Genomic DNA, 27,368 nt, shown 5'->3' with positions numbered 1-27,368 from the left:
TATCACTAACCTACCTTTTCTATCAATTAAGTGTCCTTTTGGGGAAAGTGACCCAACCTTCTCCCCAGTCCCTGGAATAATCAAGATGCATTAATGCCTATTTCAGTCTCCTCATGCCTAAATCCTGTAGTTCTCCACCAGATAAGCACTAAGGTAGATAAACTTCAGCCAGGACAATCCCTGTCGGTACTCTGTAGTCACAGTAAAGGGAACAGCTGTGATATTACAGAAGAAAACGGAGCGGATAATGCACACATTATCTATGTGGAGCTGGGGGTACACCAATGGAATTTGGAGGGGGGAGGACGAGAAGGTTCTCCTTAATCAAATTTCTCATACACCAACATCCATCACAATTTACATTCCCCAAATATGTATCAAGTATCTACACAGTACTAGTGTTTAAAGACTGTCCTCTCAGACCCTTCAAATACATATTCCTTTCTCCATCCTCATAACAACTCAAGGGGCTGATTCTATTATCTTCAGCTCACAGACACAAGAAGAGGTTCAAAGAAGTGAAATGACTGTCCCAAGGTTACAACAGGAGGGTGAGCTGGTGCTCCTTCCGGAAGCTCACATTCCTCTCCTAGACACCTGGCTGCACATCGATGTTGCCTTTGCCCATCGGGTTTGCTAGAATAATCCACCAAGAGGCCTCGCTCATGATTCTTTCGATAACAGAGCAGAGGCCCAGAACGCCAAGGAGCACAGTGGGATTCCCACCTGGAGTGAATGAAAAAATAAGCCTAGATTAAGGTTAAAACAAGTGACTTTGGCTGACTAGATTTTCCGATTCTATTGCTCTACGCTCTGTTTCATAAGAGACTGCCTTTTCAATTCCAAGGGCACCAAGTGAAAAGGTCACTGTATAAGCAACAGAGAAAATTAGGACAAATGAGAGTACAGGAAATGCTTTCTGACGACTTCCTCAGGGCTCAGATAATTATTATTACCTCTTTCCCCCTGAGGTAGAGTTTTCTGCCGTGATCAGATATAATTTGATCACCAAATGCAAAATGTCTTGTTAAATGGACTTCCGTTTAAATGTCTAATTTATTTTTTTTTGATTTCTTGGTTGTTCATTTGTTGCACTTGGAGATCTCGACAAACACTAAATGCTGGTTGTGAAAGCTTATATATGGTTTTTCATTTACGTTTTTGGGACAAAAATCCCTTTTCTGATTTAGTTACTACATAAATACAATTTCAAAAGTTAAGCAATCATTTCATACATTTCGGGGTTTTTTAGGTTTTTTTTTTTTTTAAGTTTCTGCTAACATCAATATTTTTTTCCCTCAGAATCTAAGGTCTGTTAGAAGGATAGAAAGGGTACTTTTTAAAATCTCCTAGTTAATTCCTTAGATGTTATCCTTGCTTTTAGGAAATCTCAGAGGGAAAACTAGAATGACAGCAGAAGTCCACGTTTTAGAGGGAGTGGGGGAGCCTAATTATCAGCAAAGTGGGACCATGTGTAAAAATGTGTACAAAGCAGGTTGAGGAAGCAGAAGGTTACCACTGAGACATGTCCATGCTGCTTTAGGAAAAGGAGCAACCTCGTTTTTCAAAGGTAACAGCCAAAAGTCTTCCTAACTTTGTTTCTTTATCCCATGGAGTTGGGATCTATATGGATATAGGGTCATTTGGTTTGGAATCAGGGTAAGGCTGTTTCCAATTGCATTCTAGCCCCCTCGAATACATAGACAAATTTGCTCACATCCACAAAGTTACCTTACAGCAAATATGCGTATCCGGGCGAGCCGCCCCTGCGGGCGTCCCCTTCCCAGCCTCCTCCAGGCTGCAGCTCCGGCTCCTCCTTCTAGGACATCCTTTACAGCACCGCTCTACCCACCCAGAGGCTGCCTGGCGCCGCCGCCCCCCTCCCCGGGTCTATGACTGTCTGGTTGTATCAGAACTTCCAGAGGGCGGGCCTGGCAGGCAGCGGCCCTCAGAGGAAAATGTATTTAAAAACCTAAAATGGCTATTTGCAGCCTATGAAATCTCTTTCCTCTATGGCTCTTTGTGAGCCTTCAAAGGCCACATTTCAAATTCTGATTTTCTGGCTTATTCTACGTGGTCATAGTCCCACTGTTTCTAGTGCTATCATGCAATTTGACAATTTGTTGATCATGGGCTTCTAATTAGCACGTAGATCAATCAGAACCAATGGCTGCCACCAAGAAAGGTTGCAGCTGGCCCGTGCCTCTCCCCCCTGAACAGCTAAGGGAAAGGTGCCATGACCTAGATAAGTTCCTTCGAAGTTGTTGCTAACTTGTATGAACAATCATTATAATGATATGATGTGCACATGCATTCTTTTGCGACAGTCACGGTGCTGTCACGCATAACAAAGGATGGGTAGATAGACTGTGGTGCATAGGACTTTCAAGCAAATGGGCTTGGAGTGAGGAGACCTGGCTGCAAATTCTGGCTCAGTCATAAACTTTGCTACTGCAGGCAAGTCACTTACCATAGCCTGTCTCCTCATCTGTAAAATGGGTACAAGAATACCCACTTTGCCTATCTCACTGGTTTATTATTAGGCTTACCCAAGATGCTTCCTAACTTTTCCCACTTCATAGGAAAGGAGAACTTTTGTTTAGCACCCTGGGGTAAAAGCAAAGGTTTTGAGGCTGGAGGTGATTACGTCTGGACTCTAGCTGCCCTGCCTGACTATGCCAAGGGCTGAGATGATTGATATCTTTATACACTTGTACACCAATTGGGAAGCTCTGCTCTATGAAAATACTTAAAACAAACCTTAGCCGTATATCTATACACACATTCACCATTCATAAATATTCTCCTGTTTTACATCTCTACACATAAAGTGCTAGAATAGAGCTACCCTACGACCCAGCAATCGCACTACTGGGTATTTACCCCATAGATAGAAATGTAGTGATCCGAAGGGGCACCTGCACCCCAATATTTATAACAGCAATGTCCACAATAGCCAAACTATGGAAAGAGCCCAGATGTCCATCGACAGATGAGTGGATAAAGAAGATGTGGTATATATACACAATGGAATATTACTCAGCCAAAAACGAAATCTTGCCATTTGCAACGATGTAGATGAAACTAGAGGGTATTATGCTGAGAGAAATAAGTCAATCAGAGAAAGACAACTATCACAGGATCTCACTGATACGTGGAATTTGAGAAACAAGGCAGAGGATCAAAGCGGAAGAGAGGAAAAAATAAAACAAGATGAAATCAGAGTGGGAGACAATCCATAAGAGACTCTTAATCTCAGGAAACAAAACTGAGGGTTGCGGGAGGGGAGGGGGGTGGAGGGATGGGGTGGCTGGGTGATGGACATCGGGGAGGGTATGTGTTGTGGTGAGCGCTGGGTGTTGTGTAAGACTGATGAATCAAAGACCTGTATCCCTGAAACAAATAATACATGATATGTTAATAATAATTTAAAAAAAAGAAAAAAAACCCAAAAATAAAATAAAGTGGTAGAACTCAGCCTATGGCCATCACGTAGCAGAGCATGAACCAGACCCCAAGCTCTTGTCCCCTCGGATGTAGTCTGTCTCAACACTGTGCTTTCAATCATACCTTACCCTTATAATTAGTGATTTGGGGGGAAAAATACTTGACTCATCGCTATGGTGGTAATTTAGAGAAGTGGGACATTTTGTTGCCTTCAACTCACAGCCAGACCACTCGAAGCAGTAGAAAGGTTGGCAAAACTTCTATCAATGCGCTAACCATGTTATTCTTGTTCTGTTTGTGCTCATGTCCATCTCTACATGCAAATGTCTGTCTTCTACTCTGGAGGGAAGAACATTAAACCAAGGTACAGAGCTTCTATGTGTCCATGAGGGTTATGGTAGTATCTAGATTATACAGTGGTTGGGAAGAACAGGATCGGTTCATGTATATGTGAGGTGCTTAAAAGAGTCCTGGGCGGACTTTGTAAGTGAAGCACTCCATGCATATTTATTACATAAGATTCAAAACAAACCTTGTCAATCCGTTGTAGAGAGATATAGGGACAAACTATAACAACTGTGCTCTGGAGAATTCTTTCATAAAGATGTATCATTAGACTCTAGTACTCAAATAGCAGCAGCAGCATCTGGGAGCTTTTAGAAATTCAGAGCCTCACATCTACGACATTAGAATCTGCATTTTAACAAGATCCCCAGGTGACTTGTGAGCGCATTCAAGATTGAGAAGTGCTGCAACTTCAAGGCTTATGTGGAGACCCTTGGGTCAATTGTATTTTTGGTGGGAATCATGCAAAAGCAGGACTGACTCAGAAAATCGGCTCTTATTGATGTATTCAGAATGTAGGTTGGGGCGGGGGCTGGCGACCACGTGCGTGCACCTCCCCAGTCAGAAGGCAGCCCCATGTGAATCGAATGAAAGGCTCTGTGCAAGGGAGCATGAGAGCACACGTCAGCACGGATGCATCAGAGGAGCAAGTCTGAGATCCCGTCACTGTTCCGGCATGTTTGCGGGGGAGGGACAAATCCGAACACGACACTTTACAAAGGAGGCGATATCATTAGGAAATCTGCAGTTTTAGAAAGAACGTTCGGAGTACGTGTAGGGAAAGGAGAAAGTCACTTACCTTCACCCAGGGGTGCTCCAGGACCTGCACAGCTGAAAATCGCTGATCAACATCGACCAACAGCATCATGGTGATGAGCTCCTGCGGAAGGGAACGTTTGAGTCCATTTGTCTCATTTTTATGGCAAAACTCTGAGCATTTTCATATGCGGAAGTTCTCTTTTAGTTTGGAAAAGCTCTAAATTTTAAATGTATCAACTCAACTTATGCAGAGCCATCTAACACCTTTAGAAGTTAAAGGTGAATACCTAGAATTACAAATATATGGCTTATGGTTGAGAGAAAAAAAATGAAATGAAGATTAGAATACATTTCATTAAAGAGCATTTAGTAGAGAAGAAATAAATTATACAAGTTAAAGAATTAATATTCCTTTGTCTAGAATTTCGCGCTTTAATGGCAGATTTCTAAGTTAGTTTAATATAGAAATCTGTTAACATCGCTTCAAAAATTTCCACATCAATCAATACCAATAAAATGGAACTATTAAGAGGCAAATGATTTAATGGTTCTGAAATTAATGAGTCTTCCTCATGAGTTCAAAATGATCTGGGCCAGGAAAGCACAACTTGGGTTTTAATGATGAGTCTGTCACACATTTTGTCCACTCGGATTAGAAGTTCCCATGTAACAAAATGGTTAGATATGTGTTATCCCATTCCTTACATTCATGGGGTCTGAGGGCCGTTCTGTGATGGGGATGATTTATTTCCACTGATGTAGAGATTCTACCTTAAAGTTCTCATTATGTTCTTTTCCTGCTTCAGGCTCCTTTGTGCAAGAAGGCCTTCATTCACTTTCCAACATGGGCCAGGACTTATTAAAGCAACTATTTGGTGTGACGCCCTTTGCCAGGTGGCATGGGGGTGCGGGAGAAGGTCCTATCTGTCAATGACTTTGAGCTCTCTTGTTATGAGTGACAGCACTGAGAGGTAGATAGGGTCCTGAAGAGAATTGCTCATAGGCAAAAATACCTCTACCCCCACAGAAAAATTCAGGTTTTAAATTGAAATCGTACTCAGGACACAGAAAAAGGAAAGGCATATACACTGAATAATCAAAAGTCAATTATTTCTCAACATCAGTTTTTCACAAATTTAAGTCAATGCTTGGAGACATAAGTTTAAGGAATCAGTTAAAAAGTTTTCTTTTTTATCTCAAGTTCTACCAGTGTCTCCATGTAACATTTTTATAGTTTTCTTGGAGGTTGATCTTATTCATTCATTTTAATACATGTTAAGCTCTAGTTATATACTGGTCACTACATAGGCACTGATGATACAGCAATAAACAAAATACACAAAAATCCTTGTCTTGATGAAATTTGTGTTCTAGTGGGGGAAAATTAGAAAACAAATGACATAAGTAAGATATATCCACCTATCTAGAAAGGTAGACAGACAGAGAAAGGTAGTTAGACGGTATACCAGAAGGACATGTGGGTGTAAGTGCTACAGAGAAAAATAAAGCAGATGAGGAAGATAAGGTGAGCTAGGTAGATTAAAGCTGCAATTGAAAACAGGGTGTCCTGGGAAAGCTTCCCTGAGAGGATGAAAGTGAGTCGAGACCCAAAAGAGGTAAAGTCATAAGCTATGCTGAAATCTAAGGTGGCCTAGTGTGGGTCTGGTGTAGAAGAGGCTATAGCAATGTAACTGGAGTGACAACAGGGAGCGATGAAGCCAGGGAAACAGAGACACTTGATAAGTTGGGATGGCTACAAACAGTTGACTTGACGACCATGAACTCTTGGAAAACCTGTAATTATAACCACAATGGACAGAAATTGTATTTACAACATCATTAGGTCTCTTTGCACAAAATGAGTCAAAATCAATAATTGCATTAAGACACACAGACTCTCAGGAAAAGGAAAGGCACTGGAAACCCACCTTTGCAGAATCAGAAACGTTATCCCAGTATGGAGAGGGGAAGTCCACTTGCCCCATCAAAATCTGATCGAAAAGCACTTCCTGGTCATCACCGCTTCTGTTTAGATGAACCACAACAAGGAAAAAACACAGCACTAAAATGGCAACCTGGGATATGTCTCTTCACTTTTATGCATTTGAGCCCTTCCTTTCCCCATACGTGTTTAAAATGTGGGTTTTTAAGCCATTTAAAATGTCAGTATGGAACTGTTTTGGACAATTAGGAAAGAACGAGTCTTTAAATTATATGAGGAAGATTTATGAAAGGCATGTAAATGAGTATGTACAACACAGGAAAAATAACAGGCACTGAAAGTGAAGTTCTTATGTTCCTTTCCTGCTTCGGGCTCCTTGTGCAAGAAGGCAGAATGGATAACTCGGAGAACACAGAAATGCTTTGTCGGAGCTGAATAAAAGATGGCCGCCCTTACCCGCGGAAGGGAGGGAAGCCGCACAGCAGGATGTACGTGATTACACCAGCCGCCCAGATGTCCACCTTGAGGCCATATCTGCAAAAGTAAGCGACATTAGAGTTAGCAAAAGTCAGGCCAGGACAAATGACGGGCCATTGGCAAAATAGAGGACTCTACTATTCTAAACCAAAAACCAAACTAAACAAAATTAAAAAACCCAACAACAAACACTAAACTAAAACCCCCCAGCCAAACGGAATTCAAGGAAAAGATAATAAAAGAGAGAGAGAGAGAAAGACATATGAATAAAAATCGAAGTAAAACATGCCTAGGATCATATCCAAGTATCAGTAAGTGAGAGGTTTCATCAAAAAGGTTTATTGTAGTCATATCAATTTTAAGATAGGGATGGACCCTTGAAACTATCTAAGTCCCCCATATTAGAAAAAATAATTACATATAGGACATTTTCCAATTTGTAAAGCGCTGACCTACGTTATCTTATGCTGTTTTTCCAAACACTCTACATTACACAGGATATTATTGCCTGTTTTATAGAGGAGAAAACCGAGGATCAGAGGGGTAAATAGTTTTGCTCAAGATCACACAGTCAGTGGCAGCACAGCTGGGTTCCAACCAGGGTCTCCAGGAGCCCAACTCAATCCTCTTTCTCCTCCCCGGGCCCCTCCCTCCTGGCAGGCTGTCAGAGTACTCACGGTAGAAAACTAGAAACCGTAGCTATACCTGAGGCAGCATGCTCTGAGGGAAGTCAGGCAAGGTCACAGATGTGGGCTCCCAGCTCACTCAAATTTGGTGAATAAAAAAGGCTTCATTACCCCACATCCCACCTTAGGGATTTCCCGATTGGCATTCCCTTCTCATCTATTCTGTTCCTCTGCCTTTTTGGTCAATGGTCAAGCAGTAAAACTATCTCTGACGGCTCACAGGGGAGGATACAACTTAGACCCTTAGGTGTGGGTGGGTACCCCTCATTGAGGGGGAAAAGTAGGGCCGTCTCCCCTTGCTGCACCACCCTTCCCCAATCCTTTTGTATGAGGCTAGTGCTTCAGAACTTCGCCTATGATCCCGGTAAGATTCACACAGCCCTGAGTTCAAATGCTGACTCAACCACCATCTAGTCATGAGCTTCCATGATACCCAACCATCGCAGTGAGATCATTCATGTGCAAAATGGGATTCACACCATCTACTGGAGGAGTTAAGAACAAAATAAAGGAGCTTAAGGCCTGGCAGAGAGTAGGTCCTTAGTAAATGTTAGGCCACCCACCTTCTCCCCCCATTCTAGAGATTTTCGTTCATCTGATACTGCTGCACACAGAAACCAGAAAATTCCCAGTGGCTCTCTGATGCCTAAGGGTGTTTGTGCTGCACAGATAATCAATGGACCGCCAAGAGAGCCCAAATGAGACTGGGACGGGAGAATAAGGACAGCTGAGAGAAATAACCACAGGAGACTGTAATCATGGCACACAGCAGCGTCTGTTTCTTTTATCCAAAAGCGAGTTAATTACCATCGCTATATGTTTCTCTGTTAGTCCGAACATTTTTTACTCTGGGGTTAATAGCTGCTGTTCTACCTTTAACAAAGGCCACATGGAAGCCTTGAACAAGATTGCCGTAATTGGCAACTTGATTGGGGAAACAGAGAAAATGGCTCTCACTTTAAAGTTAAAAAAAAAAAAAAAGAGTTGAAAGAAATCTGATCGCTAAATCTGTCTGGATGGGACAGAGCTGTTTTCTCCTTTTCTTGAAGCAGACTAGCTCTTTGGCAATCACAACACTCCAATAAACCACGGGAAGCATTTACCCGGTTTCCGCGATGATTTCCGGAGCCACGTATGTTGGGGTGCCACAGACTGTGTACAGGGGGCCGTCTACAATGGTGGCCAGCCCAAAGTCACCCAGCTTCAGCGATTTGCTGCCATCTTGGTGTTCGTACACCTAAAGTAAAAGAAAAGAGTGAAATCACCTTACAACCAAAAGCTCGAAAGCTCTTTCTTGAAGGAACGAGGGGCACTGCCGTTTAAATTTAAGGCATTTATCATAAAGGGAAAAAACAGGCAATTATGCGACGATATACACACAAGAATATCTTTTTTTAAATTACTGCAGAATTGGAAACAGGGTGAACAGCCAGCATACGGAAATTCAATAATGAATGACAGAATGTTGATACAGTGGGATGCTACATGACCATTAACGTGGTGATGTGGGTTTCTGGCTATTGAAATAAATTATTTGGGAGAAGTAAGGACAGATTTCAGACTGGTTTGCATAAACTGAAAAAAATACGTGCAAAGAACAATGTCTGAAAGAACACAGTGTTAGTATGTCTGTCTCCGGGTGGTAGGATTATGGGAGATTTTCTTTTTCTTTGCTTATCTGTATTTAATGTTTTCTACAATTAAAACTGATTTGTGTAATATAATGAAATAGAGAAAGTCTCTAGTGCAGTACCTCCAATTTATGAAAATAATTACCTCTCTGTGAATATGTAAGAAGCTTTAAAAATACAGTTCTTTAGTAATTGAAAAAAAAATCTACACATATATTACAATAGTTTATTTTCAGTGGCCCACATTTCCAACAAAATCTATTTACATTTTTTTTATTAATAATTGAAAGGGATATTAACATTTCATTTCACCTGTGGCAATTTGGAAAGATTTATCAGGTGCAGAGTCAGCATTCCGTCCAGGTTTCCTTATTAAGGCAGTAAAAGTCTCTAGTCTTTCACCCAACAAATCAAGAAAAGGATGCATGTGACCATAGGCAAGTATTTATACCGCTTTAATTCCAGCCCATGATCAAACCGAACGGGTCTGCTCTTAGGAGTATCCCGAACAACTTCTACTGTTTCAAAGGAAAGATCAAAGGGCATTCAGCATTCTAATTCAGGGCCCTCCGTTGGAATCAATAAGATAAAGAAAACCACAGTAAAAAGCTAGTATTCCCAGCAAAGGCGGGAGATGCCTTGAGGAAATGGTGAAGTTTTCCATGCACATCAGAATAATGCCCCCAGCACGTTGAAGCCCGCGTGGTCTGTTGCGGCCCTGTGATCGTCTGTAGTTGAGACAGCAGTCTGAACCTCTTGCCCAGCAAGACACATCTCCACACATCAGGAGCGCCACTACCGCCCACACACCACGTCTCCCTTTCTTTGGAGAAGGCAGATTAACTTCTCATTTCCCCGTAGCCTAAAGTGCAGATGTTGGACCAGCTAAGCGGCAGCACCAGCATCGGTCGTTGGGACCTGTTTTGGCAGAGCCGGGGAGTCCGATCTCCCCTTCTGGAGAGACTGTGTCTTTTCTGGGCAGAAAATATTCGTTTACATTTTCTCCACACTCAGAACATGGAGTCTTCCCCTTAAGGGCTTGACCACCATCTAGTTTGGGTCCTTGGGCAGGTGCCCAGAGGCTTGCGGGGTCACCTGGACGTAGGCTGTCAGGGCAAAGACCGCGGTGTGTCCCTCGTAGATGTGGCTTTGCCCGGTTGTCATCGAGGATGGACACTGACCTCCCTCCTTTAACAAAGCAGCTCTCCAGCCCATCAGCAGGAGCAAGTTTGAGTTGGGGACTCTGAGGCATTAGAGCTGCGAAACACAGTGTCATCCCAGCCTACACGTTCTCGGGCAAAAGAAATCCATACTCTTAGCACCTCAGCCATTCCGGTCATTCAAGTGACAAGCAAATGTTTTTCATGAACAGAAAGCTGAGATGGAAACATCTAGAAGGTCATCTAGTTTACTACCCAGAGCAGAATTGTTTACTTCCTTAATTCCATTTTGTTAGCAAGAACCTTCCTAAAATGCAAAATAATCTCTGGCTTCGATGTTCTGTTAGGTCCATACATCCAGCGAGCGTGTTTTGGGAGGCTGCGCACATGTCAAATTACACAACTCCATTTACGCAGGAATTTTACGATTCTCCTCTAAACATACTGTCTGTAATCACCTAACTTGATTCAAAAGTTGGGCGAAAGGAGATGTTGGCAGATCCAGTCCTAGGTCACATTTTGGTTCTGAATATGACCACGTACTTCTCCTTCATGTAGCAAAGGTTTTCTTTTTGAGCGTCTAGATTTAAATAGGAATCCCACCTCACATACAGCCATATGCCAGTTATATTTAATATACTGAACCATAAAGTTCAAAGTTTCAACTCCGAAGAGGAAAAAACACCAAAAAAAATCTTACCTAAAACAAAGAAAATTAAGATTCCATAAAAGTAATCGTTCTTTTAAATAAACCAACAGCATTTAAATAAAACACACAGAATCCATCATTTTCATGTTCTTTTTATCTCTGTCACTTCCACAATGTCCCCTTCCTCTGCTTTGAAAAAGCCTATAGAATTTTCATGAACATAAAGACGTTAACGTGACGCTTATGACAGACAATAAGAACGAGAGACAAAGGCCTAATCCATGTAATTGAAAACATTTCTAGACACAACTACATTAGCAATGCTTCGGCAAAATGTTTTTGCAGGTGAATAAATGTCCAGGCCTCTCGTTTGGAATTCTGTTTAACTTACTTACTGTCAGGCAGGGCAGGAAACAAGGTTGCTTTGGGTTTTTCTCTGTCAACACTTTGGGAGAAGAATACAGAAGAATATATTCCAGCGTTTCCTCTCCTCCAATGGGAGAGCACCTTTCCTAGGCTGTATAATGAGCCCACCTCACAACTGGGGTTCCCCATTAGCACTTGCTGCAACCCGAGCTGGGCTCACCCTTATCTCTTACCAAGCCACTTACAGAGGGGCCCGAGTGAGGCCATTTAAAAATGTAATGAAAACTCTGTTAAAATCACAGATTGCTAAATACATCTGTTTCAGACACACACGCGTGCGTGCGCGCATACACACACACACTCACACACTCACAAAACCAACTCCCCAAAGTATATTCCCAAATGGCAGCTATAAATGTACTTTGAACTAAGTTTTTAATTAAAAGTTAGGAGTTGGAAAAGCCTCTAACAAATTCACATTTCCAATGTGGAGTCCTTGGCTTATACCGCTCCCTGAATCGATTCTGACTTTGTTGCTCTGCATGTCTCCTGGTCCTGACCATCTTCCAGGAGGGACGTTAACAGGCTGCAAGCACAGGCCTGGGCAGCCCGATCCAGCAAGTGGGGTTCTGGTGTAAAAAAAAAAGAACTTTTTGCTGTAACTGTATTTTAAAGCCTCCATAAAACATGACCCACAAGTGAGGCGGGAGTACATTGACTGTCAATCAATGAGTATTCACAACATGAGATATGATTTAATGTTCATCCCAAGCCCTTTAAATACTATAGATGTTCCCCCACATTTTAAACACTGAGGGGCTATTAAAGAGACGGGGATTAGTGCAAATTACCAGTATGTAGTGCTTTCACTGTTTTAACTAAGCAATAAAACGGTGTAATTGTACAACACTAATTGAATGCAGCTACACATAATTGTGGGCTGCCATATGTATCCTATTATCATAAAGACTGTCAGTATTTTGTAAGCTACTCTTGTGCTCATTGCAGATGGCTACAGTCAGAGAAGTTGTTCTCTAGGGTTTATTATATGGCTATAAAGACATCCCATGATTTGACAGACTAAATGTGTTAAATGGCAACAATTATGAAAAAGGTTCCAATTAAAAGCTGAAGGCATGTCCCACCAAGAATAGATACAGGGAAAGGTCAGGTATTAGGTTTTTGGCACACTGGCATTTTACACAGGGTTGTTCCTTTTTTGAAGGAGAGTTTTCTTTTTGTTTCTTTTTCATTTATTTGGGGTTTGCAGTAGCTGGGACTTGCTGAACAGTAGATGTTTGGGCATAGGCCTGATTTCCTTTGGATTAGAAACTGAGACCATTTGGAAAAGTTATTTGAAAAAATAAAAGATTTAATATATAGTCATAAAATGCAGCTGGCGACCATAAAATAATATGAAAATTCACAGATAACCTGAGCCCAGGCAAGTGGTTTCTGAGATTCCCATAATAGAGAACTAAAAGCTGACTAACATAGCAGATGTGTTGGAACAAACATAATTCTCAATGTTGCTGTGAATTCAAGGATAACCCTGTTGAAATGCTGGCTAATGAATCATTAATAGCCACGGAAATATTTTCCACAGAGGAGCTCAATAGGTACTAAAAAATAATTTCACCAAATAGAACTGAACAAAAGTGGCATGAAATTGACAAAGCCATGAAAAAAAGTCGATTTACTTTTTCACAACTACGGTATCCCTTAAAAAAAGACACTGGTTTTCCTCTGGCCAGGGAATATGGCCTTTACAGTCCCTTCTAAGGAAAATGAATTAAATCTAAATCTTTAATCTTGAAGAAGTGAAGTAAAACAACATTAATGCAGGAAATTATTTCACAAAATGTACTTTAGGGTCCACAGGCTTTAAAATTAAACCTCCCAGGAAAAAAAAAATTCTTAAAAAAACCAAACCCACTTTATACCTATGTGTAAAATCTTTGTGAAATCAAACATTAAATGAAATAAGAAGAGTCAACATTGTGTAGAAGTCAGAAGAGAGGTAACAATATCAGAAGCAGAAATAAAATAGCTTTCAGAGTATTACTCTAAAGATATCTGGGAAGATGGAGGATGAGTGGGGACGCCAGGAAACCCAATTCTCATCCTCACTTTAAAATAGTCATGAAACTATCTGAAAGTTCGCGCAGCTGCCGTGAGACCCAGGCAACAGGCACATTCTGGATTCTGGGAGCCATTGCACATACTAGCCATTTGCGAAGACTGTGGGAACTCAGTGTCATTGCCATTTTTAAAACTCGTGTTACATTTTTGTCACACAAGTAATACCCAACATGTCATTGTAGGAAAATTAGAAAAGACAGATAATTATGGAGGGAAAGGAATTAAGCTCACCCGTGATCTTGACACCTAGAAATAACCATCGTTAACATTTTGGGTTATGAACTTCCAGCCCTTTCTTTACCTCTCTCTCCTGCTTTTCTTTTTCCACTGGACAATATACCCTGAGTGAATAAGCTTGTATCTCCATCACGATTTTCAGTGGCTACTGGATTTTCCATTGTATGGATGCACCATAATAATAACCCCAACAACAACTACCGCTATTTACCGAGCTATTTACCTGACGGGATACGTCAGGCATCGTGTTGAGGAGTTCACACTCGTAATCCTATTGGATCTTCACAACAACATAGTAAGTCACCTTACTGTATTGTGCAGATGAGAAAATCGAGTCTCAGAGATGTTGCCCTGTTGTCCAACATTGCACAGCTAGTAAGTGGTAGAGACAGAACTTAACGCTTAAGTACGTCCAAGTCCAAGATTTTAACCACGATGTCCTCCTCCCCGCTCATCATGCCATTATTTAACTAATTAGTGCCCTGGCATAAGTAGTTTTATATTTTTTCATACTAAAAAACACTGAGATGAACATCCTTCTATATGTATACAGCTCTGATTTTTTTCTCTTTAGGTTACATTTCCAGAAGTAGAATTATTTGGTCATAGGATACTCCTACTATTGAAGGTTTCAGTTCTTTATTACCAAAGTACCTCTCAGAAACCTTCTATGAACTCACTCTTACACCAAGACATAGGAGATGACTGGTAGTCTAATAACTTTTCCAAGACTATATGCTATTATTTATCAATCTTTGTTAGTCCAATAAGACCATGTGGACCATGTCATTTTAAATGAGATGAGTGATATTATTTCAGTCCTTAATGACAGAAGGGATGAGTAGCCCAGCAGACAGAGCCAGGCCAACCGAGGTAACACACTACACTTTCCTGTCTTCTCCCATGTGCAATCACAGGTCCTCGGAAGAGGGCCCTCGGCAAAGGTGCTGGTAAAGTAACTGGTATATTATTGTACTAAATAATGTTTTGGGAAAATGTTGTTTTTCTTCTATTTTTCCCTTAACTTTTATCCAAATTTGGAAAGCAGAGGTTTTTTTCCCTAAACACCTATAGAAAATGATCATTCAGTTTCTGCTTGGACATTTTCAATAACCATAAGCTATGTGTAATAAAGGCCATTTAACTTGCAAACAGGTGCAACTGTTAAAAAGTTTTTTCTTATATCACTTCGAATCTCGCACCTGGGAATGTCTGCTCTTTAGTTTGAGTTCAATACAGCACAGAAAAGGCTTCCCATCTTCCATCTGGCAGTGTTTCATATATTTGACCAGGGCCACCATGCTCCACTTTCTCCTTCTGCAGGCTAAACTCCAGGCCCCTGACGTGACGTGCTCACATTCCTCACCATAGGGGTAACTGGCATGAGCAAGGCAGGGAACCCTCTTGATGGCAGCACTCTTTCAGTGAAAGGAATCGAGGGGCACTTTTTAGTAGCTATATCCCACCGAGGCTCACACTGAACTTATGGCCAACTAATACCCTTTGACACGGTCTGGCCAACTTTCCCATTACTGCTTTTTTGCAAAGATCATTAAAACGACGACACCAAAACCACTTAGTCCGTTCGGATTTATGTTTCTCTCTTGTCAAATTTCCTCTTACTGATGTTGGACCGTCACAGAGCCAAAGGCACTTTTGGATCTCAGTCTGTCACTTGCTATAATACATCTTCATTTCACATCACTAATAAGGCTGATTAGGGCAGGGCTAGGGACAGAGTCCTGAGAGGCCCCTGGCTCCCCTCTTCGGGGATCAACACTCGGCTGGCTCAAGATCCTACGACAGTGGACTGACCACAGATCTACTCAACTGTGCTTTTGCTATGGCTTCTAGATGCAGTCTCTCTGTGGCACTTGCTTGTGTACCACTGCAGTTAGCTATCTTCCCACAAAATGGGCTTATTTGGAGATTAAGGGTCATGGGATTAAGGCCGGAGGAAATCTGCCATCTCGTGGGCTTGGGGCTGGCTTGAACTGGAAACCAAGAGGAGCTGGAGCACATCATCACTAGGTCACACATGGTCATCACGTGGAGAGAACACGATGCCTTACTGCTATGTATAACCCGTTTAGTGACAATGACAGTCACGTCCTAGGCGTGCCACTTTGATGGGCAGCCAGGAGCAGGAACAAACACCTGAAAGAAAGTTTAGAAAGTTTCTAAAAGAAAATTTCTGACTAAGACAGGCAGATTCTCTGAGAAACTGCTTTCTTCCAGAGAGTATCGGGGAGTTTAGAAGGAAAAAGTTTTTTGAGCATAAACTTTTATATTTCAAGAAAATCACTGTTTATTTCTGGGATCTAATAAAAACTAGTGATGCAAGTTATAGCTTTGCCAGTAAATAATTTTCCTAAGGAGGTGGCATCTGCATATACATTTTAAAAGACCCTTCCCGTTCCTTAGAAAAGAAACTCGGGCTGCTACAGAGAGGTTTTCCTGCCAAGGGTGCAAGCTTGCCATCTAGTGGTGACTCCTGCAAACTGAAGGCGGTTGATCCCAGTAGGACGGTTTTCGTGGTTTTGTTCTTTAAAAAGCAAAAAGTCTGTTTTAGCTATACACTATCATCACACACACACACACACACACACACACACACACACACACACACACTGGTCCTGTGCATAACGTACAGCTGGGGAAACACTGCACTTCCCCCACTCAGTGGCATTTAGACTGAGGCCCATGTGAGCCCACAGTGTAATGAATGAGCTGAAGGATGGCTTGGACCTGTCATGCTGGGTCTGTCCTCTAGTCTGTGAAGAAGTGTCACTCATTCACTCACTCTTTCATCTCATCCACCCTCTCATCCCACTGGTCACTCATCCTTATTATCATTAAGCTCCAGGCCTGACGGAGCAAAAAGAACCATGTAAAGATCATTGGCCTGATTAACTTGTGACAACAAAAACAAAAGAAAACAAACAAGACAAAAACTTAGAAATGATACAATAATAAAATTATAGGGGGAATTTGTATTGGGTCAATTCCCAGTTTTCACCCCAAATGTGGCTGGAAACATCACTGTAAATCAAATCATGTTTTCTCATTAAGAGACCTTGACCTGACAAATACCTAGACTTAAATAGATCAATATAGATCCTTGAGGCCAAGCTACAACATTTTTGTATAGTTCTATAAGAATAAAAAATAAACAATAAAAAATTCTGGAAGTTCTATATATGATCCCATATAAAATGAAATCTATAGCTGAATTAGACACTTAAAAATTATACTTTGCTAGTTATAACATTCAACATTTAACTGACAAAAATCTTGTTAGCAACCCAACAATTTAGGCTTTTTCATGGTCCCTTAATAAAACAGTAATGCAAAGTGTGTAGTGAGGCCTTTTTACTTATTTGGTAAGTTTATTTATTTGGTAGTAAGAAAATGGACTGGAAATCTTTACATGAAATTTATCATAGCATTTTTCAAAAACAGTCTCCAGCTCTACATTTTGTGAGGAGATGGCAAATCCATGCACGGCTCAATGGTAAAAATTTAAAAGCAATGTCAAAAAAGATGCAAGATGATTTTTACAATATATAATTTGTTGTGAAACAGTTTTATTTTTAGGAATAATTTAATTTTTATTACAAATAAAAGGGGAATAAAAAGGAAGGAAGCTAGTAGTTCCATGTTATCTCTTTATCTTCATAAAATCCCCATAAAGGAGGCTCAAAGGAGTTAAGAAACTTGTTCAAGGTCGTAAGAGCAGCCACTGGAAGAGTGAAGCACTTGGTATTGAACTTTGGTCCATCTGACTATAAATCCTTGGGATGTGAATGTGCTTCCCATGACGATTCTCTCTTATTTCCACATAAAGGTCAATAGAATGTGAAATTAACAGAAGTCTCAAGTTCAATTAGTGATGTGGTCCTAATTCTAGTCTACTTCTATTCTTCTACCTATTTTATACTATAATAGATTTATCCCTGTAAAGTTCACCAACCCTTATTACTTCCCAAGAGTAAGAAATTACTATACTGGAGAAGCAGAATTACTTCAGTTCATATATATATTTTAAACCTATTACAAATGACTTCAATAGTGTATGTGTATTTCAGATTCTCACATTAGAAGAGAAAGGAAAAAAAGAGTGAACCTTTTTCTTCTTGGGTAATTTGAAAAGTAAAATATGGTAGAACGAGCACAGTATTTTCAAAGTGTCCCACAATTTGTAATTTTAGAAAAAGTACCCTGCTAAGTAATCACGTATGGCATTTACAGAAATAGATAACGCTCTGGTGAGAAGCCAGTGGACGATGTCACGCAAAACCAAACTGCCAAGGTTGCGGGGGAGGGGGGGACGAAACTTTAATTTTCAATCACTGAATTTCGGGGTTTAGGGAAGTTTTGAAACAAAGGCCAATTGTGAGTCTGCTCCCACGAGACGCTCCTACATAATTCAGGACACAGGAATAATGAATGCAGACAAGAGAAAATTGCTTCAGGTTACGGCGGCAACTATGCAGAAGAGAATGTTCGGGCTACTGCGGAGATGTGGAATTTGAGGGGCAATTAAGTCAGAGCTCCATCGCTTGACCTCAGCTGCCTCCATTAGCCAGTAGCTGCAAGTTTACGAACATAATTACAGTGAACTAACAGCTTGCGTATTTATTTCTTGAATGCTGCCTATTTTTCCTACTTGAATGTCAACTCCATGAAGGCATCTGTCTCTCTCTGTTCCCTGGCACAACCTGGCACAGAGCCAGCACATAATAAATCCCCCTGATGCACAGCTTCGTGTTGTCTAGTGCTTAAAATCTTGGGCTCCGGAGGACAGAGCGAGGTTGAGATCTTAGCTCTTCCACATGTGGGTTATAATGGCTTTGCGCAGGTCTTTGAACTTCGAGGCGCTCAGTTTCCTTACCTGTGAAATGGGACAGTCATAGATCCTACCCCCCATGGCGGCTGTGAGGATCACATGAGATCAGGAGCGTAAAGCGCAGGGCAAGCGCGTGGGTGGGTCGCCATCTTAGACCTCATCAGCCCTTACTGTGCCCTAGGAGTTGGGCTGCTCAGCAGCTTCTAGACTTGGATGTTCAAATGGGTCATGTGGGGGAGCTTGTTTCAAGGAAGATCTGTACCCTGTCACCCGTCACCAGATTCTAATTTGCTAGGACTGCAGGGAGGCTCAGAAATTTGCATTTTTAACAGGCATCTGGGAGTAGTTCAGATGTAGGGAGTCTGTGGACCACCCTTGGAGAAACACTGCTTTTGAAAGAAAATCCTCAATTCCCGGATTTCTGAAGAGATGGACAAACTAACAGTAATATATAATGCATGACTCTCGGGCCTGGGTAATGAAAGTAAAAGAAGAACTAGTGTCTTGGGGGGGGGGGTGTGTGGAGAAAATGAATAGATTTCATTAAAATGCCAGCCTGGATAGCCAGCAAAATTTATGTTACTCCCATATTCACCAGTGACAGCTCCTCATGCCCAGTCTCTGTCTCCTCAGTTCTTTCCAATACTGCCCCCTTCACAACTGGACTAAGAAAGGAGCCTCGTTTGTTTGCGTAAAGAACCCTCAGTGTTTCCCCCAGAGACACGGAGTTCATGAAAAGCAAAACAAATAGTCATAAAGGGGGACAGGGATGTCTCTGATTTTTAAAATCAGTCTTTATTATAATTATTTTTATGCTGAAGGGCTGGTGTCTTTAAAACTCATGCCTTATTGTCTTAGCTTTTAGATCATATTACTGAAAAGTAAATTTGGGAGACTAAGGGCTTCCTTTTACTCCCCCCCCCCACCGAAGTAAAAACTTTTAACATCTAAGTGCTGTAGATAAATAAACATACATGTAAATACTCCTCATGACTATTTTGGTCTAGCCCAAGGTGTTAACCGCAGCCCTAGATTTCCCAAGCTCTAGTCCCCCAACCCTGTCTCAGGTTTTTCTTTGCTAATAATTAGTCAAGTACTCCTAATGGCACATTAACCCTTATCCATACGCTTCAAAGGTTCGTTTCCAGCTAGTTACTCAAGTCCAGCTGGAAACTAGCCTTTAAAGCATATTTCTTATCAAAAAAAAGAAAGAAAAGATAATAGGAAGGAAAAAAAAGAAAAGAAACATCGATAATTCACTCATGAGGGCTCGGAACTCAAGACGCCTGCAGTTCGCGCTGCTCTTACCAGGAGGTTCTCCGGCTTGATGTCCCGGTGGACGATGTTCAGGCTGTGCAGGTATTTGATGGCGCTGGCCAGGTTGTACAACATCCCACTGGCGTCTCGCTCCGTGTATTTGTTGGTTGAAGTAATGGCATCGAAGAGGTCTCCTCCCTGAGAAGACAACGGCAGGTGGAGCAGCAATTAGCGCATGGTCCAATGCGGCTGCCTGGAGAGGCGACTGACACACGCTCAAGGGGACGCAGAAGCACGCAGGATCTCCGGGCTCTTAGGGCTTCCCTGCCATTTCCCTCCTCCCAAAGGCCCAGAGACTTCATCTGGTGACTTGGCTCCCCTCTGTGAAAGCCAGGGGCATTTCCTCCATGGCTCCAAGGAGTGGGGTGGGGATTCCCTGCCACCGGACAGGCAGTCATCTGCACCGCCCCAGCCAGGGAGCAGAGGCAGAGCCAGGTCTCCAGGGCAGAGGTCTGGTGACCTCCGGGTGCCCTGGTGGCATGTGTGACATGCCTCATACCAACGGCCAGCAGAAGTTCAAAGTCATAACCCCAAACCTCCCAAAAGGAGGAACAGGTAATCCTGCAGACCACACCCTTAACAAAATTTGCGGCTGCCTTATGAAGTGTCCCCCCCTCCCCCCGCAACACACACACACTCAGTTCCCTTCATTCTCTAGATTGCGCTCTCTCGGAGTGGGTGTAGCGTTTTCTTTTTCAATAATGTGCTTCTTTGTAAGGAGCAGAGAAAAGGACCAGAAACTGTCATTCCAAAGATGAGAGAGAAAAGAGAGGAGGAGGGAGGAGGGTGGAGAAATTTCAAAGAAAGTTTTCTAGGACCATTATTCATCTGAACTTTTGTTTCCCTTGTTCCTTGCTAACTTATTGTTATTTGGAGAAACAGAACGATTTTAGGCTCCAATTTTAGTTCTCTTTGTTGGAAGCCCTTTCAGAAACTTGGGTCTGATTTACTCACAACGTTTGCATCATTCTTGCACACAAAGCACCAAATAGCTGAGCATGGGAGCCAACTGTGTTCGTCTGTTGCCTAACGTGGTGAGGGATTTCATTTTTGTTTCTTAAATAGCAGAAGCAAAATATAGGCCTCGGGGGCTGACGGTTTTCGAATCTCACTAGCTGGCCTGTCCTCCGTTGCCCTGCACCACCTCCGCTCGGGAGGCTCCTCCCGCGGCCCGTTCAGCCTCGGCAGTTCCCAGCCTAAACCCCTACGTGAGCGTCAAAACGAACACTCTCGCAGCGTTCCGTGTCTCTCCGAGGCAGGGCTGCCGGAGGCGGGTTTACAGGTGGTTTTCGAGCCTCTCCAGGAGGCAGCATTTGCACTGTGGTCCACAAGAACTGCACGCCGCTGCAGTGGGACGGGGGTGCGGCTGTGGATGGTGACCCCGCGATGACGTCACAGTTGTCCTAGCTGTCTCGGTAGGCTCCAGACACCCCGTGACCTCGCGCCTTCTGCAGCCCCAACACGCAGTGAGCCAGTCCTACCCGGGAGGCGTGCCCCCCGCACAGCCCGTGGGCTCCCTCTGCTGGGTAGAAGGTTCTGTGGCGCTCTCCGCGGGCGCTTCTCACGGGGCCGCACAGCCTACACTGCTTCCCGCCTCTCGACTCACAGCATCCAGCGAACGGACCCTTACCTTTCCGTGTGGGATGGTGGCCTTTTCCTTCTCCCTCAAGAAGTGGGCGTTCCTTTCCCATGGCTCCTCACGTCCGGTGCCCCCCTTCATTCCAACCTGTCTCACTGCACCCCTGCCACTAGCTAGACCCGTGAGTCACCTTTATGCTCCAGGAAGGAGATTCTTCCCCCACCACGAAAACACGCCCAAATCACCCTGCGTTCCAAACCTGTCCTCCTGAGGGCCCCTTCCTGGAAGGTCCCTTCGAGTGCCTTTGTCTTTCTAGCTCCTGCTATCAGTCAGGGTCTGGTCACAGGGCCGCCTCCTCCACGAGGCCTGCGTTCCTCTGAACACATATGCAGAGTGTATGTGCACACATCTGCAGGCAGAAGTCTACAGGCCTGTTCCTACTAATGATGGCATTTCACTCATGATTACTGTTACTTCACTGCTTTCCAGAATACAGGCCTTGTTTATCCCACAGCTGCAGGCGCTCACTGGCACACCGTCGGACTCCTGAGAAGCGTGGCCCTCGCTACATTTCTCAGGGGGAAATGTTATGGGAGCCTTTCAAGTCAAGCCTGGGGTTGGCCTTCACTTCTTGGGATGCCTCCAGACCTGGCCTCACAGCAGCTCTGGGGCAGCCTAAATTGAAGGGTATGATCTGGTAGTACAATGAAGGAGTCCCGGTGCTGGACCTGCACACGCTTTCTGGTCTTGTTAGGCTCTCTTGGTCACCCAGAGGGAATTTGCAAAAGGCTGCTGAGTGAAGCGAGGACCTCCCAGTGGTAACTTAGCTATTGTCACCTAAGCACATGAGTGACAGACTAGGCTTTCCCACCACAATGTGTTCCGAATTCTAAGCCTTTGCCTCTTTCATTTCCCAGCTTTAAATTTAAGTTAGTCTTAACTCTTCAAAAATCAGCCAATAAAAGGGGGCTAATCAATTTTTAACAGCACACAGAAGGGCAACAGGAATGGTTTGAATTTGTTGCTCTCAAAATTAAAGTCATTGTAAAAATATTATCGTGGGTGCTAGAGAAAGTATATTTTACAATATTGGTAATTACCAAACTTTATTTGGCCACAGAGCACCCATATGAAAATCTTCCGAATAACTGAAATCAACCTTTCTTTGTCGAAATAACAGTTTTCTATTTTTATTGCCCTCGGCCTCAAACGTGACAATACCCTTGTGTCCTACACACAAACAAGTCCCACCCCTCCGAAAGAAAAAAATCCTAACACGAACTAGGACAAAGTAGGCTTCATCTGTAAATATAAATAACCACTACAAAAAAAAAAAAGCCCACAGATCTACAGTCAAGCAACTCTGAATAATAAAAGCTTAAAGGACCTTCGAATGAACATTTTTCTATATAGTAACAGATTAGTTTATTACATGCTGTCTTTGTCTTAAATCTTTACAGAAGGAAATGCCACATTCCACAGTGCTGATTCCTGCCACCAGCTGGGGCGTGTGATTCCAAACATGGTTCCCGGAGCCCCAGGCTCTCACTGCCGGGCGCACACAGTTGATGCCGAGGGTGGTGTGACTAATTTACGACACTTTACAACTAAAGTAGAAATTAGTTACACCTTCAGTTAGACTAACATAATGGAAAAAAGGCTTAAGAGAAAATAGCACTGCATGAATCCTAAGGATTAAATTTGTAAAAACTTTTAGTTCCTGAAAATTTTAAATATGGCAGTAGAGGGAACAGGCAAGTCACCCTTCCCTTAGATTCAACCATTTATCAGCATATGGCCGTGTCTATATTCTATGCTCTAATAAAATACAGATGTAATTTTATGTGACAGGATGAGGTTGTGACGTCTACTGAAAGGCAGCAGAATATTTTCTAGTGCTATTTTCCTATTACATCTGTGACTAAAAGTTTAAAGCTTTTTTTTTTTTTTGATAAGAGTGGTTGATACCTTTGGATGTAGTTCACGAAAAAGTGCACAGTTTCTATAGCAATGATAACAACGATGATCGTATTGGTACCTAATACTTCTGTGTATTAGAAAGAAAGCACCTTAGTGGGGGCCCCTGGGTGGCTCAGTCAGTTAAGCGTCTGACTCTTGATTTTGGCTCGGATCATGATCTCGGGGCCATGAGATCGAGCCCCACATTGGGCACCGTGCTCAGCAGGGAATCTGCTTCTCTTCCTCTCCCTTTCTCTCTGCCCCTCCCCTCTCCTTAAAAAAAAAAAGTACACAGTGGGAGTCATCCCTCTTATCTTCACAGTAACCCTCCTGGTAGGTACTATTATTCTTCTCATTTTACATTTGAGGAAACCGAGGTACAGAGAGGTACACCCAGGATCAGAAAGCTACATAGATCAAGGCTGGGACTTGATTTACTGCAGTATAATTCTAGTGTTAATACTCTTAACCGTTACGCGACTACACAGAAATGACAGACTAAAATTGTGGAAGGAAATGAAGGAGGCAGCTCTATCAGATAGGAACGTGTGATGCCTTATGTGGGTTTATTCTTTTTCCAAGATACACACCTTCACTAATTCCATGACAAGATACAGTTCCGTTGGCACATCCATCTCTTCGATCAGAAGAACAATATTGGGATGCTTCACTCTTCTTAAAATAGACACCTCGTTCTGGATCATATGCTCCTGTTCAAGGGAAAAGTCGCCTTTGTTAATATGCACATCAAAACATACGAGATGCTAACGCCAATGAGTGAAAGGATACTGAGGATCAAAGGAGAGACTGTTTTGGTAAAATATAATGAGTATATCTTAGATTCTGATACTCAGATAGCCTAGAACTGCCAAAAGATGTTGAAGGTCCTCAGCTGATGCTTGCAACCTATCAGGATAACTATAGTCGCAGATAGAAGGATGGAATGAGAATTAGATCACAAAAGTAAATGAAAGTAAACAGCAAACAATGATAAGGAACAGAAATAACACACAATCATTCCAATTAACTTTTCTTCCAAGAACATTTATGAAGTTATATTCCAATAAATATATAACATTCTATTCCACCAAAATGCAACTCCGGGGGTGAACTTATGTTTATTTGGGAACTGACCTATGTGTTTCCCCACCCCCACAACACTGTATTTTCATAACAATAAGCCTTATACATACTTTGCCTCGACATTTGCTTTTCTTGATAATTTTCAGAGCGTACTCCCTAGCGGTTGACCTGCAAAGAGAAAGTTATTTGTAAAAAATAAACTTAATTTCAAATCTGTTGAGTCATTTTGTTAAGGATTAATTTCTTACCCCCTAGACCTTGTATCAAACTGGTGTAAATATTTTGTAAAAGACTTTTTCCTTTCTTCAAAGAAATATGTAGACTTTAAGGGGCTGACCAAGTGTAAAGACAATAACTATGCTAGCATAGAAACCTCTTGAGCTGTTTTTTTTTTAAAGATTTTCTTTATTTATTTGTGAAAGAGAGAGGGTGCACAAGCAGGGGGAGCGGCAGAGAGAGAAGCAGACTCCCCGCTGAGCAAGGAGCCTGATAGGGACTCAATCCCAGGACCCTGGGATCATGACCTGAGCCAAAGGCAGACGCGGAACCGCCTGAGCCACCCAGGTGTCCCATCCTGAGCTGTTTAATGTTACCATACTTGTAATAAAGCCACCACTACTGGGGCGCCTCGGTGGCTCAGCCCATTAAGCGTTCTAACTCTAAAAAAAAAAAAGAAATAAAGAAATAAAGAAAAGCATTCTGATTCTTGATTTTGGCTCAGGTCATGATCTCAGGGTCCTGGGATGGAACCTCATGTCAGGCTCCGCTCAGTGGGGAGTCTGCTTCGGGATTCTCTCTCTCCTTCTCCCTCTGCCCCTCCCCACCGCACGCTCTCTCTCTCTCAAATAAATCAATCTTTAAAAAAAACTCCAAAAAACAGGACTCTTGAGTTCTTGAGCACTGCTTCATACATGGCCCAGCCAACATTGCCCTTCCTCTGTGACGGGTGTGGGAGGGAGGATTTAGTCATACAGCTACCTTTAAATAGCTTCCTAACTTGTGTTAACATTTCTAAGATACTGTAGTGCCAAAAAGGACAGCTCGATTGTGGAAGGATGAATACTTAATAATCATAAGAAACCCGCTATTTTACAAGCATCTCCATTTCATTTCCAGTAGGAAACCAAAACAGCTTAGCTTTTTAGCCATCGATAAAAATCAACTTTAGGGATATGAATGAATACAGTGGGAGTGGGGTTAAGAACAAAAGTTTAAAACAGTGTTTTAAAATCTTCAGTATGGAGAATCAAAGGGGGGATTTCCTAGCTATGTGTTTAGAGCAAGAGTGATTTGCCCATAAATTAAGAGGCCAGATATTAGCAGTGTGTCTCAAAGGCATTTTAAACACCCTTCACGTCATTTGCTAAAACTGCTTCTCCCGCTAGACTTCCAGGCCCCTGCGTGGCTAAATGGGAGAGTGAAGTTAGGCACATGCAAGGGGATTCCTCCCAACATAGAAGGACCACAGGGTCCCTTTAAGTAGTGTCTTCTTAAGAGGCTTCTAAAGAGTTTGTTTGAAAATTTGAAAACCCTTAATCGAGAGGAAAACTAAACACTGAAGAATTTCTGGATTCTGCTTTTCACGAATCACTAAAAAACTAAAATAAAACAAATTTGAGATTCCAATCTGTAACCCCTTTCCTATCTGGTTTAAAACGTTTCATGTGATGACAGAGAAAACTTGGCTATTGGACTGAGTGCTGTGACAAAAGTTAGTGATCCCAGGAGGGCCCAAGGAGCTGGCATAGAGGTGACACTCCAATCTGTGTCTCCACAAAGGGGACGGATGATGGGACAGTGTTGGTGAGAAGAGAGGAGATTTCTTCGTTTTGTCATTCTCCATGTTGCCATTTGATCCTCTTGTTTCCCTGGAATAAGTAACATTGTGGGGCTCAAAGCAAAGGGCTGGTGTGGGATCGTGAAGACGGAGTCCCCCCGAGACCCAGAGGGGCAAGGAGCAGACTCCAAGGAGCAAGTGGGTGTGTTGGCTGCCAGGACCCCAGGCAAACTAGGTTGTGTCCTGAGCCTCTGGCTGAAGGGAAAATTCGAGCAAGCCTGGCTGCAGTGGCCTCAGGGCTTACTAGGAAAAGGGACTTTATGGGTTCTATACCCAGAACCTTACATAATAGGACTCAACACTCAGATTGACCCGTGTTTTATCTCAGACAGTGAGCCTTGTAGAGGACCACCAAAATTAATGCTGCAAGTTTTCTTTCTTGATTCCTTGAGGGCAGAACTATAAAGGCATAATATAATCCTTAATTACTGGAAGTATATGTTTATAGGAACGCGGCTGAGTCTGGAAAATAAGCCTGAGAACAGGTGTTAGTACTACATGTACACCATAAGAGTAAGAATTGAACTTCTTGCTTTAAGTTGGTAAGTGGAAACACTTGGCAAGAAATAAAACCTTAAGCAAAACATTTGCCTTCCTGCATACCTTAATTCCGAGGATCGCTGTGCCCATGTAATTATTCAGCGAGAGGTTACGAGCTTGGCTCTTTGGTGGCTACAGAGGTGAGTAAAAGCCGGGCATTTTAGACACAGGTAAGCAAAACCTGGTCCTTGTCCCCATGGAGTCTACTGCTTGTTGTGGTGAGAACACTTAATACAGGGATTGATGGTGAAACTATAGGCCATTTGCTTGTTTGTTCCTGAAATGACATTCTTGACCTTGCACAGAATCTCGGAGCCTTGAATGCCTGGCAAAGGCAGCAGCAGCAGGACAAATTTTGTTTGC

At 42.5% G+C, this 27,368-nt stretch overlaps 1 protein-coding gene across 2 annotated transcripts in view; it reads right to left on the bottom strand.

Annotated features, from left to right (window-relative positions):
* Positions 1 to 27,368, bottom strand: part of DCLK1 (doublecortin like kinase 1) — a 334,151-nt gene that overhangs the window by 30,592 nt on the left and 276,191 nt on the right. For both annotated transcript variants that reach the window (XM_045796961.2, XM_045796963.2), the window contains exons 9-15: positions 24,739 to 24,796; positions 24,136 to 24,255; positions 19,999 to 20,145; positions 8,760 to 8,893; positions 6,950 to 7,027; positions 6,480 to 6,576; positions 4,592 to 4,672 (exon numbers count right to left, since the gene is read on the bottom strand). In XM_045796961.2, the coding sequence (XP_045652917.1) occupies positions 4,592 to 4,672; positions 6,480 to 6,576; positions 6,950 to 7,027; positions 8,760 to 8,893; positions 19,999 to 20,145; positions 24,136 to 24,255; positions 24,739 to 24,796 (715 nt within the window). The remainder of the gene's footprint in view (positions 1 to 4,591; positions 4,673 to 6,479; positions 6,577 to 6,949; positions 7,028 to 8,759; positions 8,894 to 19,998; positions 20,146 to 24,135; positions 24,256 to 24,738; positions 24,797 to 27,368) is intronic.

The sequence above is a fragment of the Ursus americanus genome, chromosome 10, assembly GCF_024610735.1.
Source record: "Ursus americanus isolate L20-20 chromosome 10, mUrsAme1.1.p, whole genome shotgun sequence".
Classification (NCBI taxonomy): domain Eukaryota; kingdom Metazoa; phylum Chordata; class Mammalia; order Carnivora; family Ursidae; genus Ursus; species Ursus americanus.
Note: the sequence above shows the minus strand (reverse complement) of the source record. Positions and strands in the feature narration are given on the sequence as shown.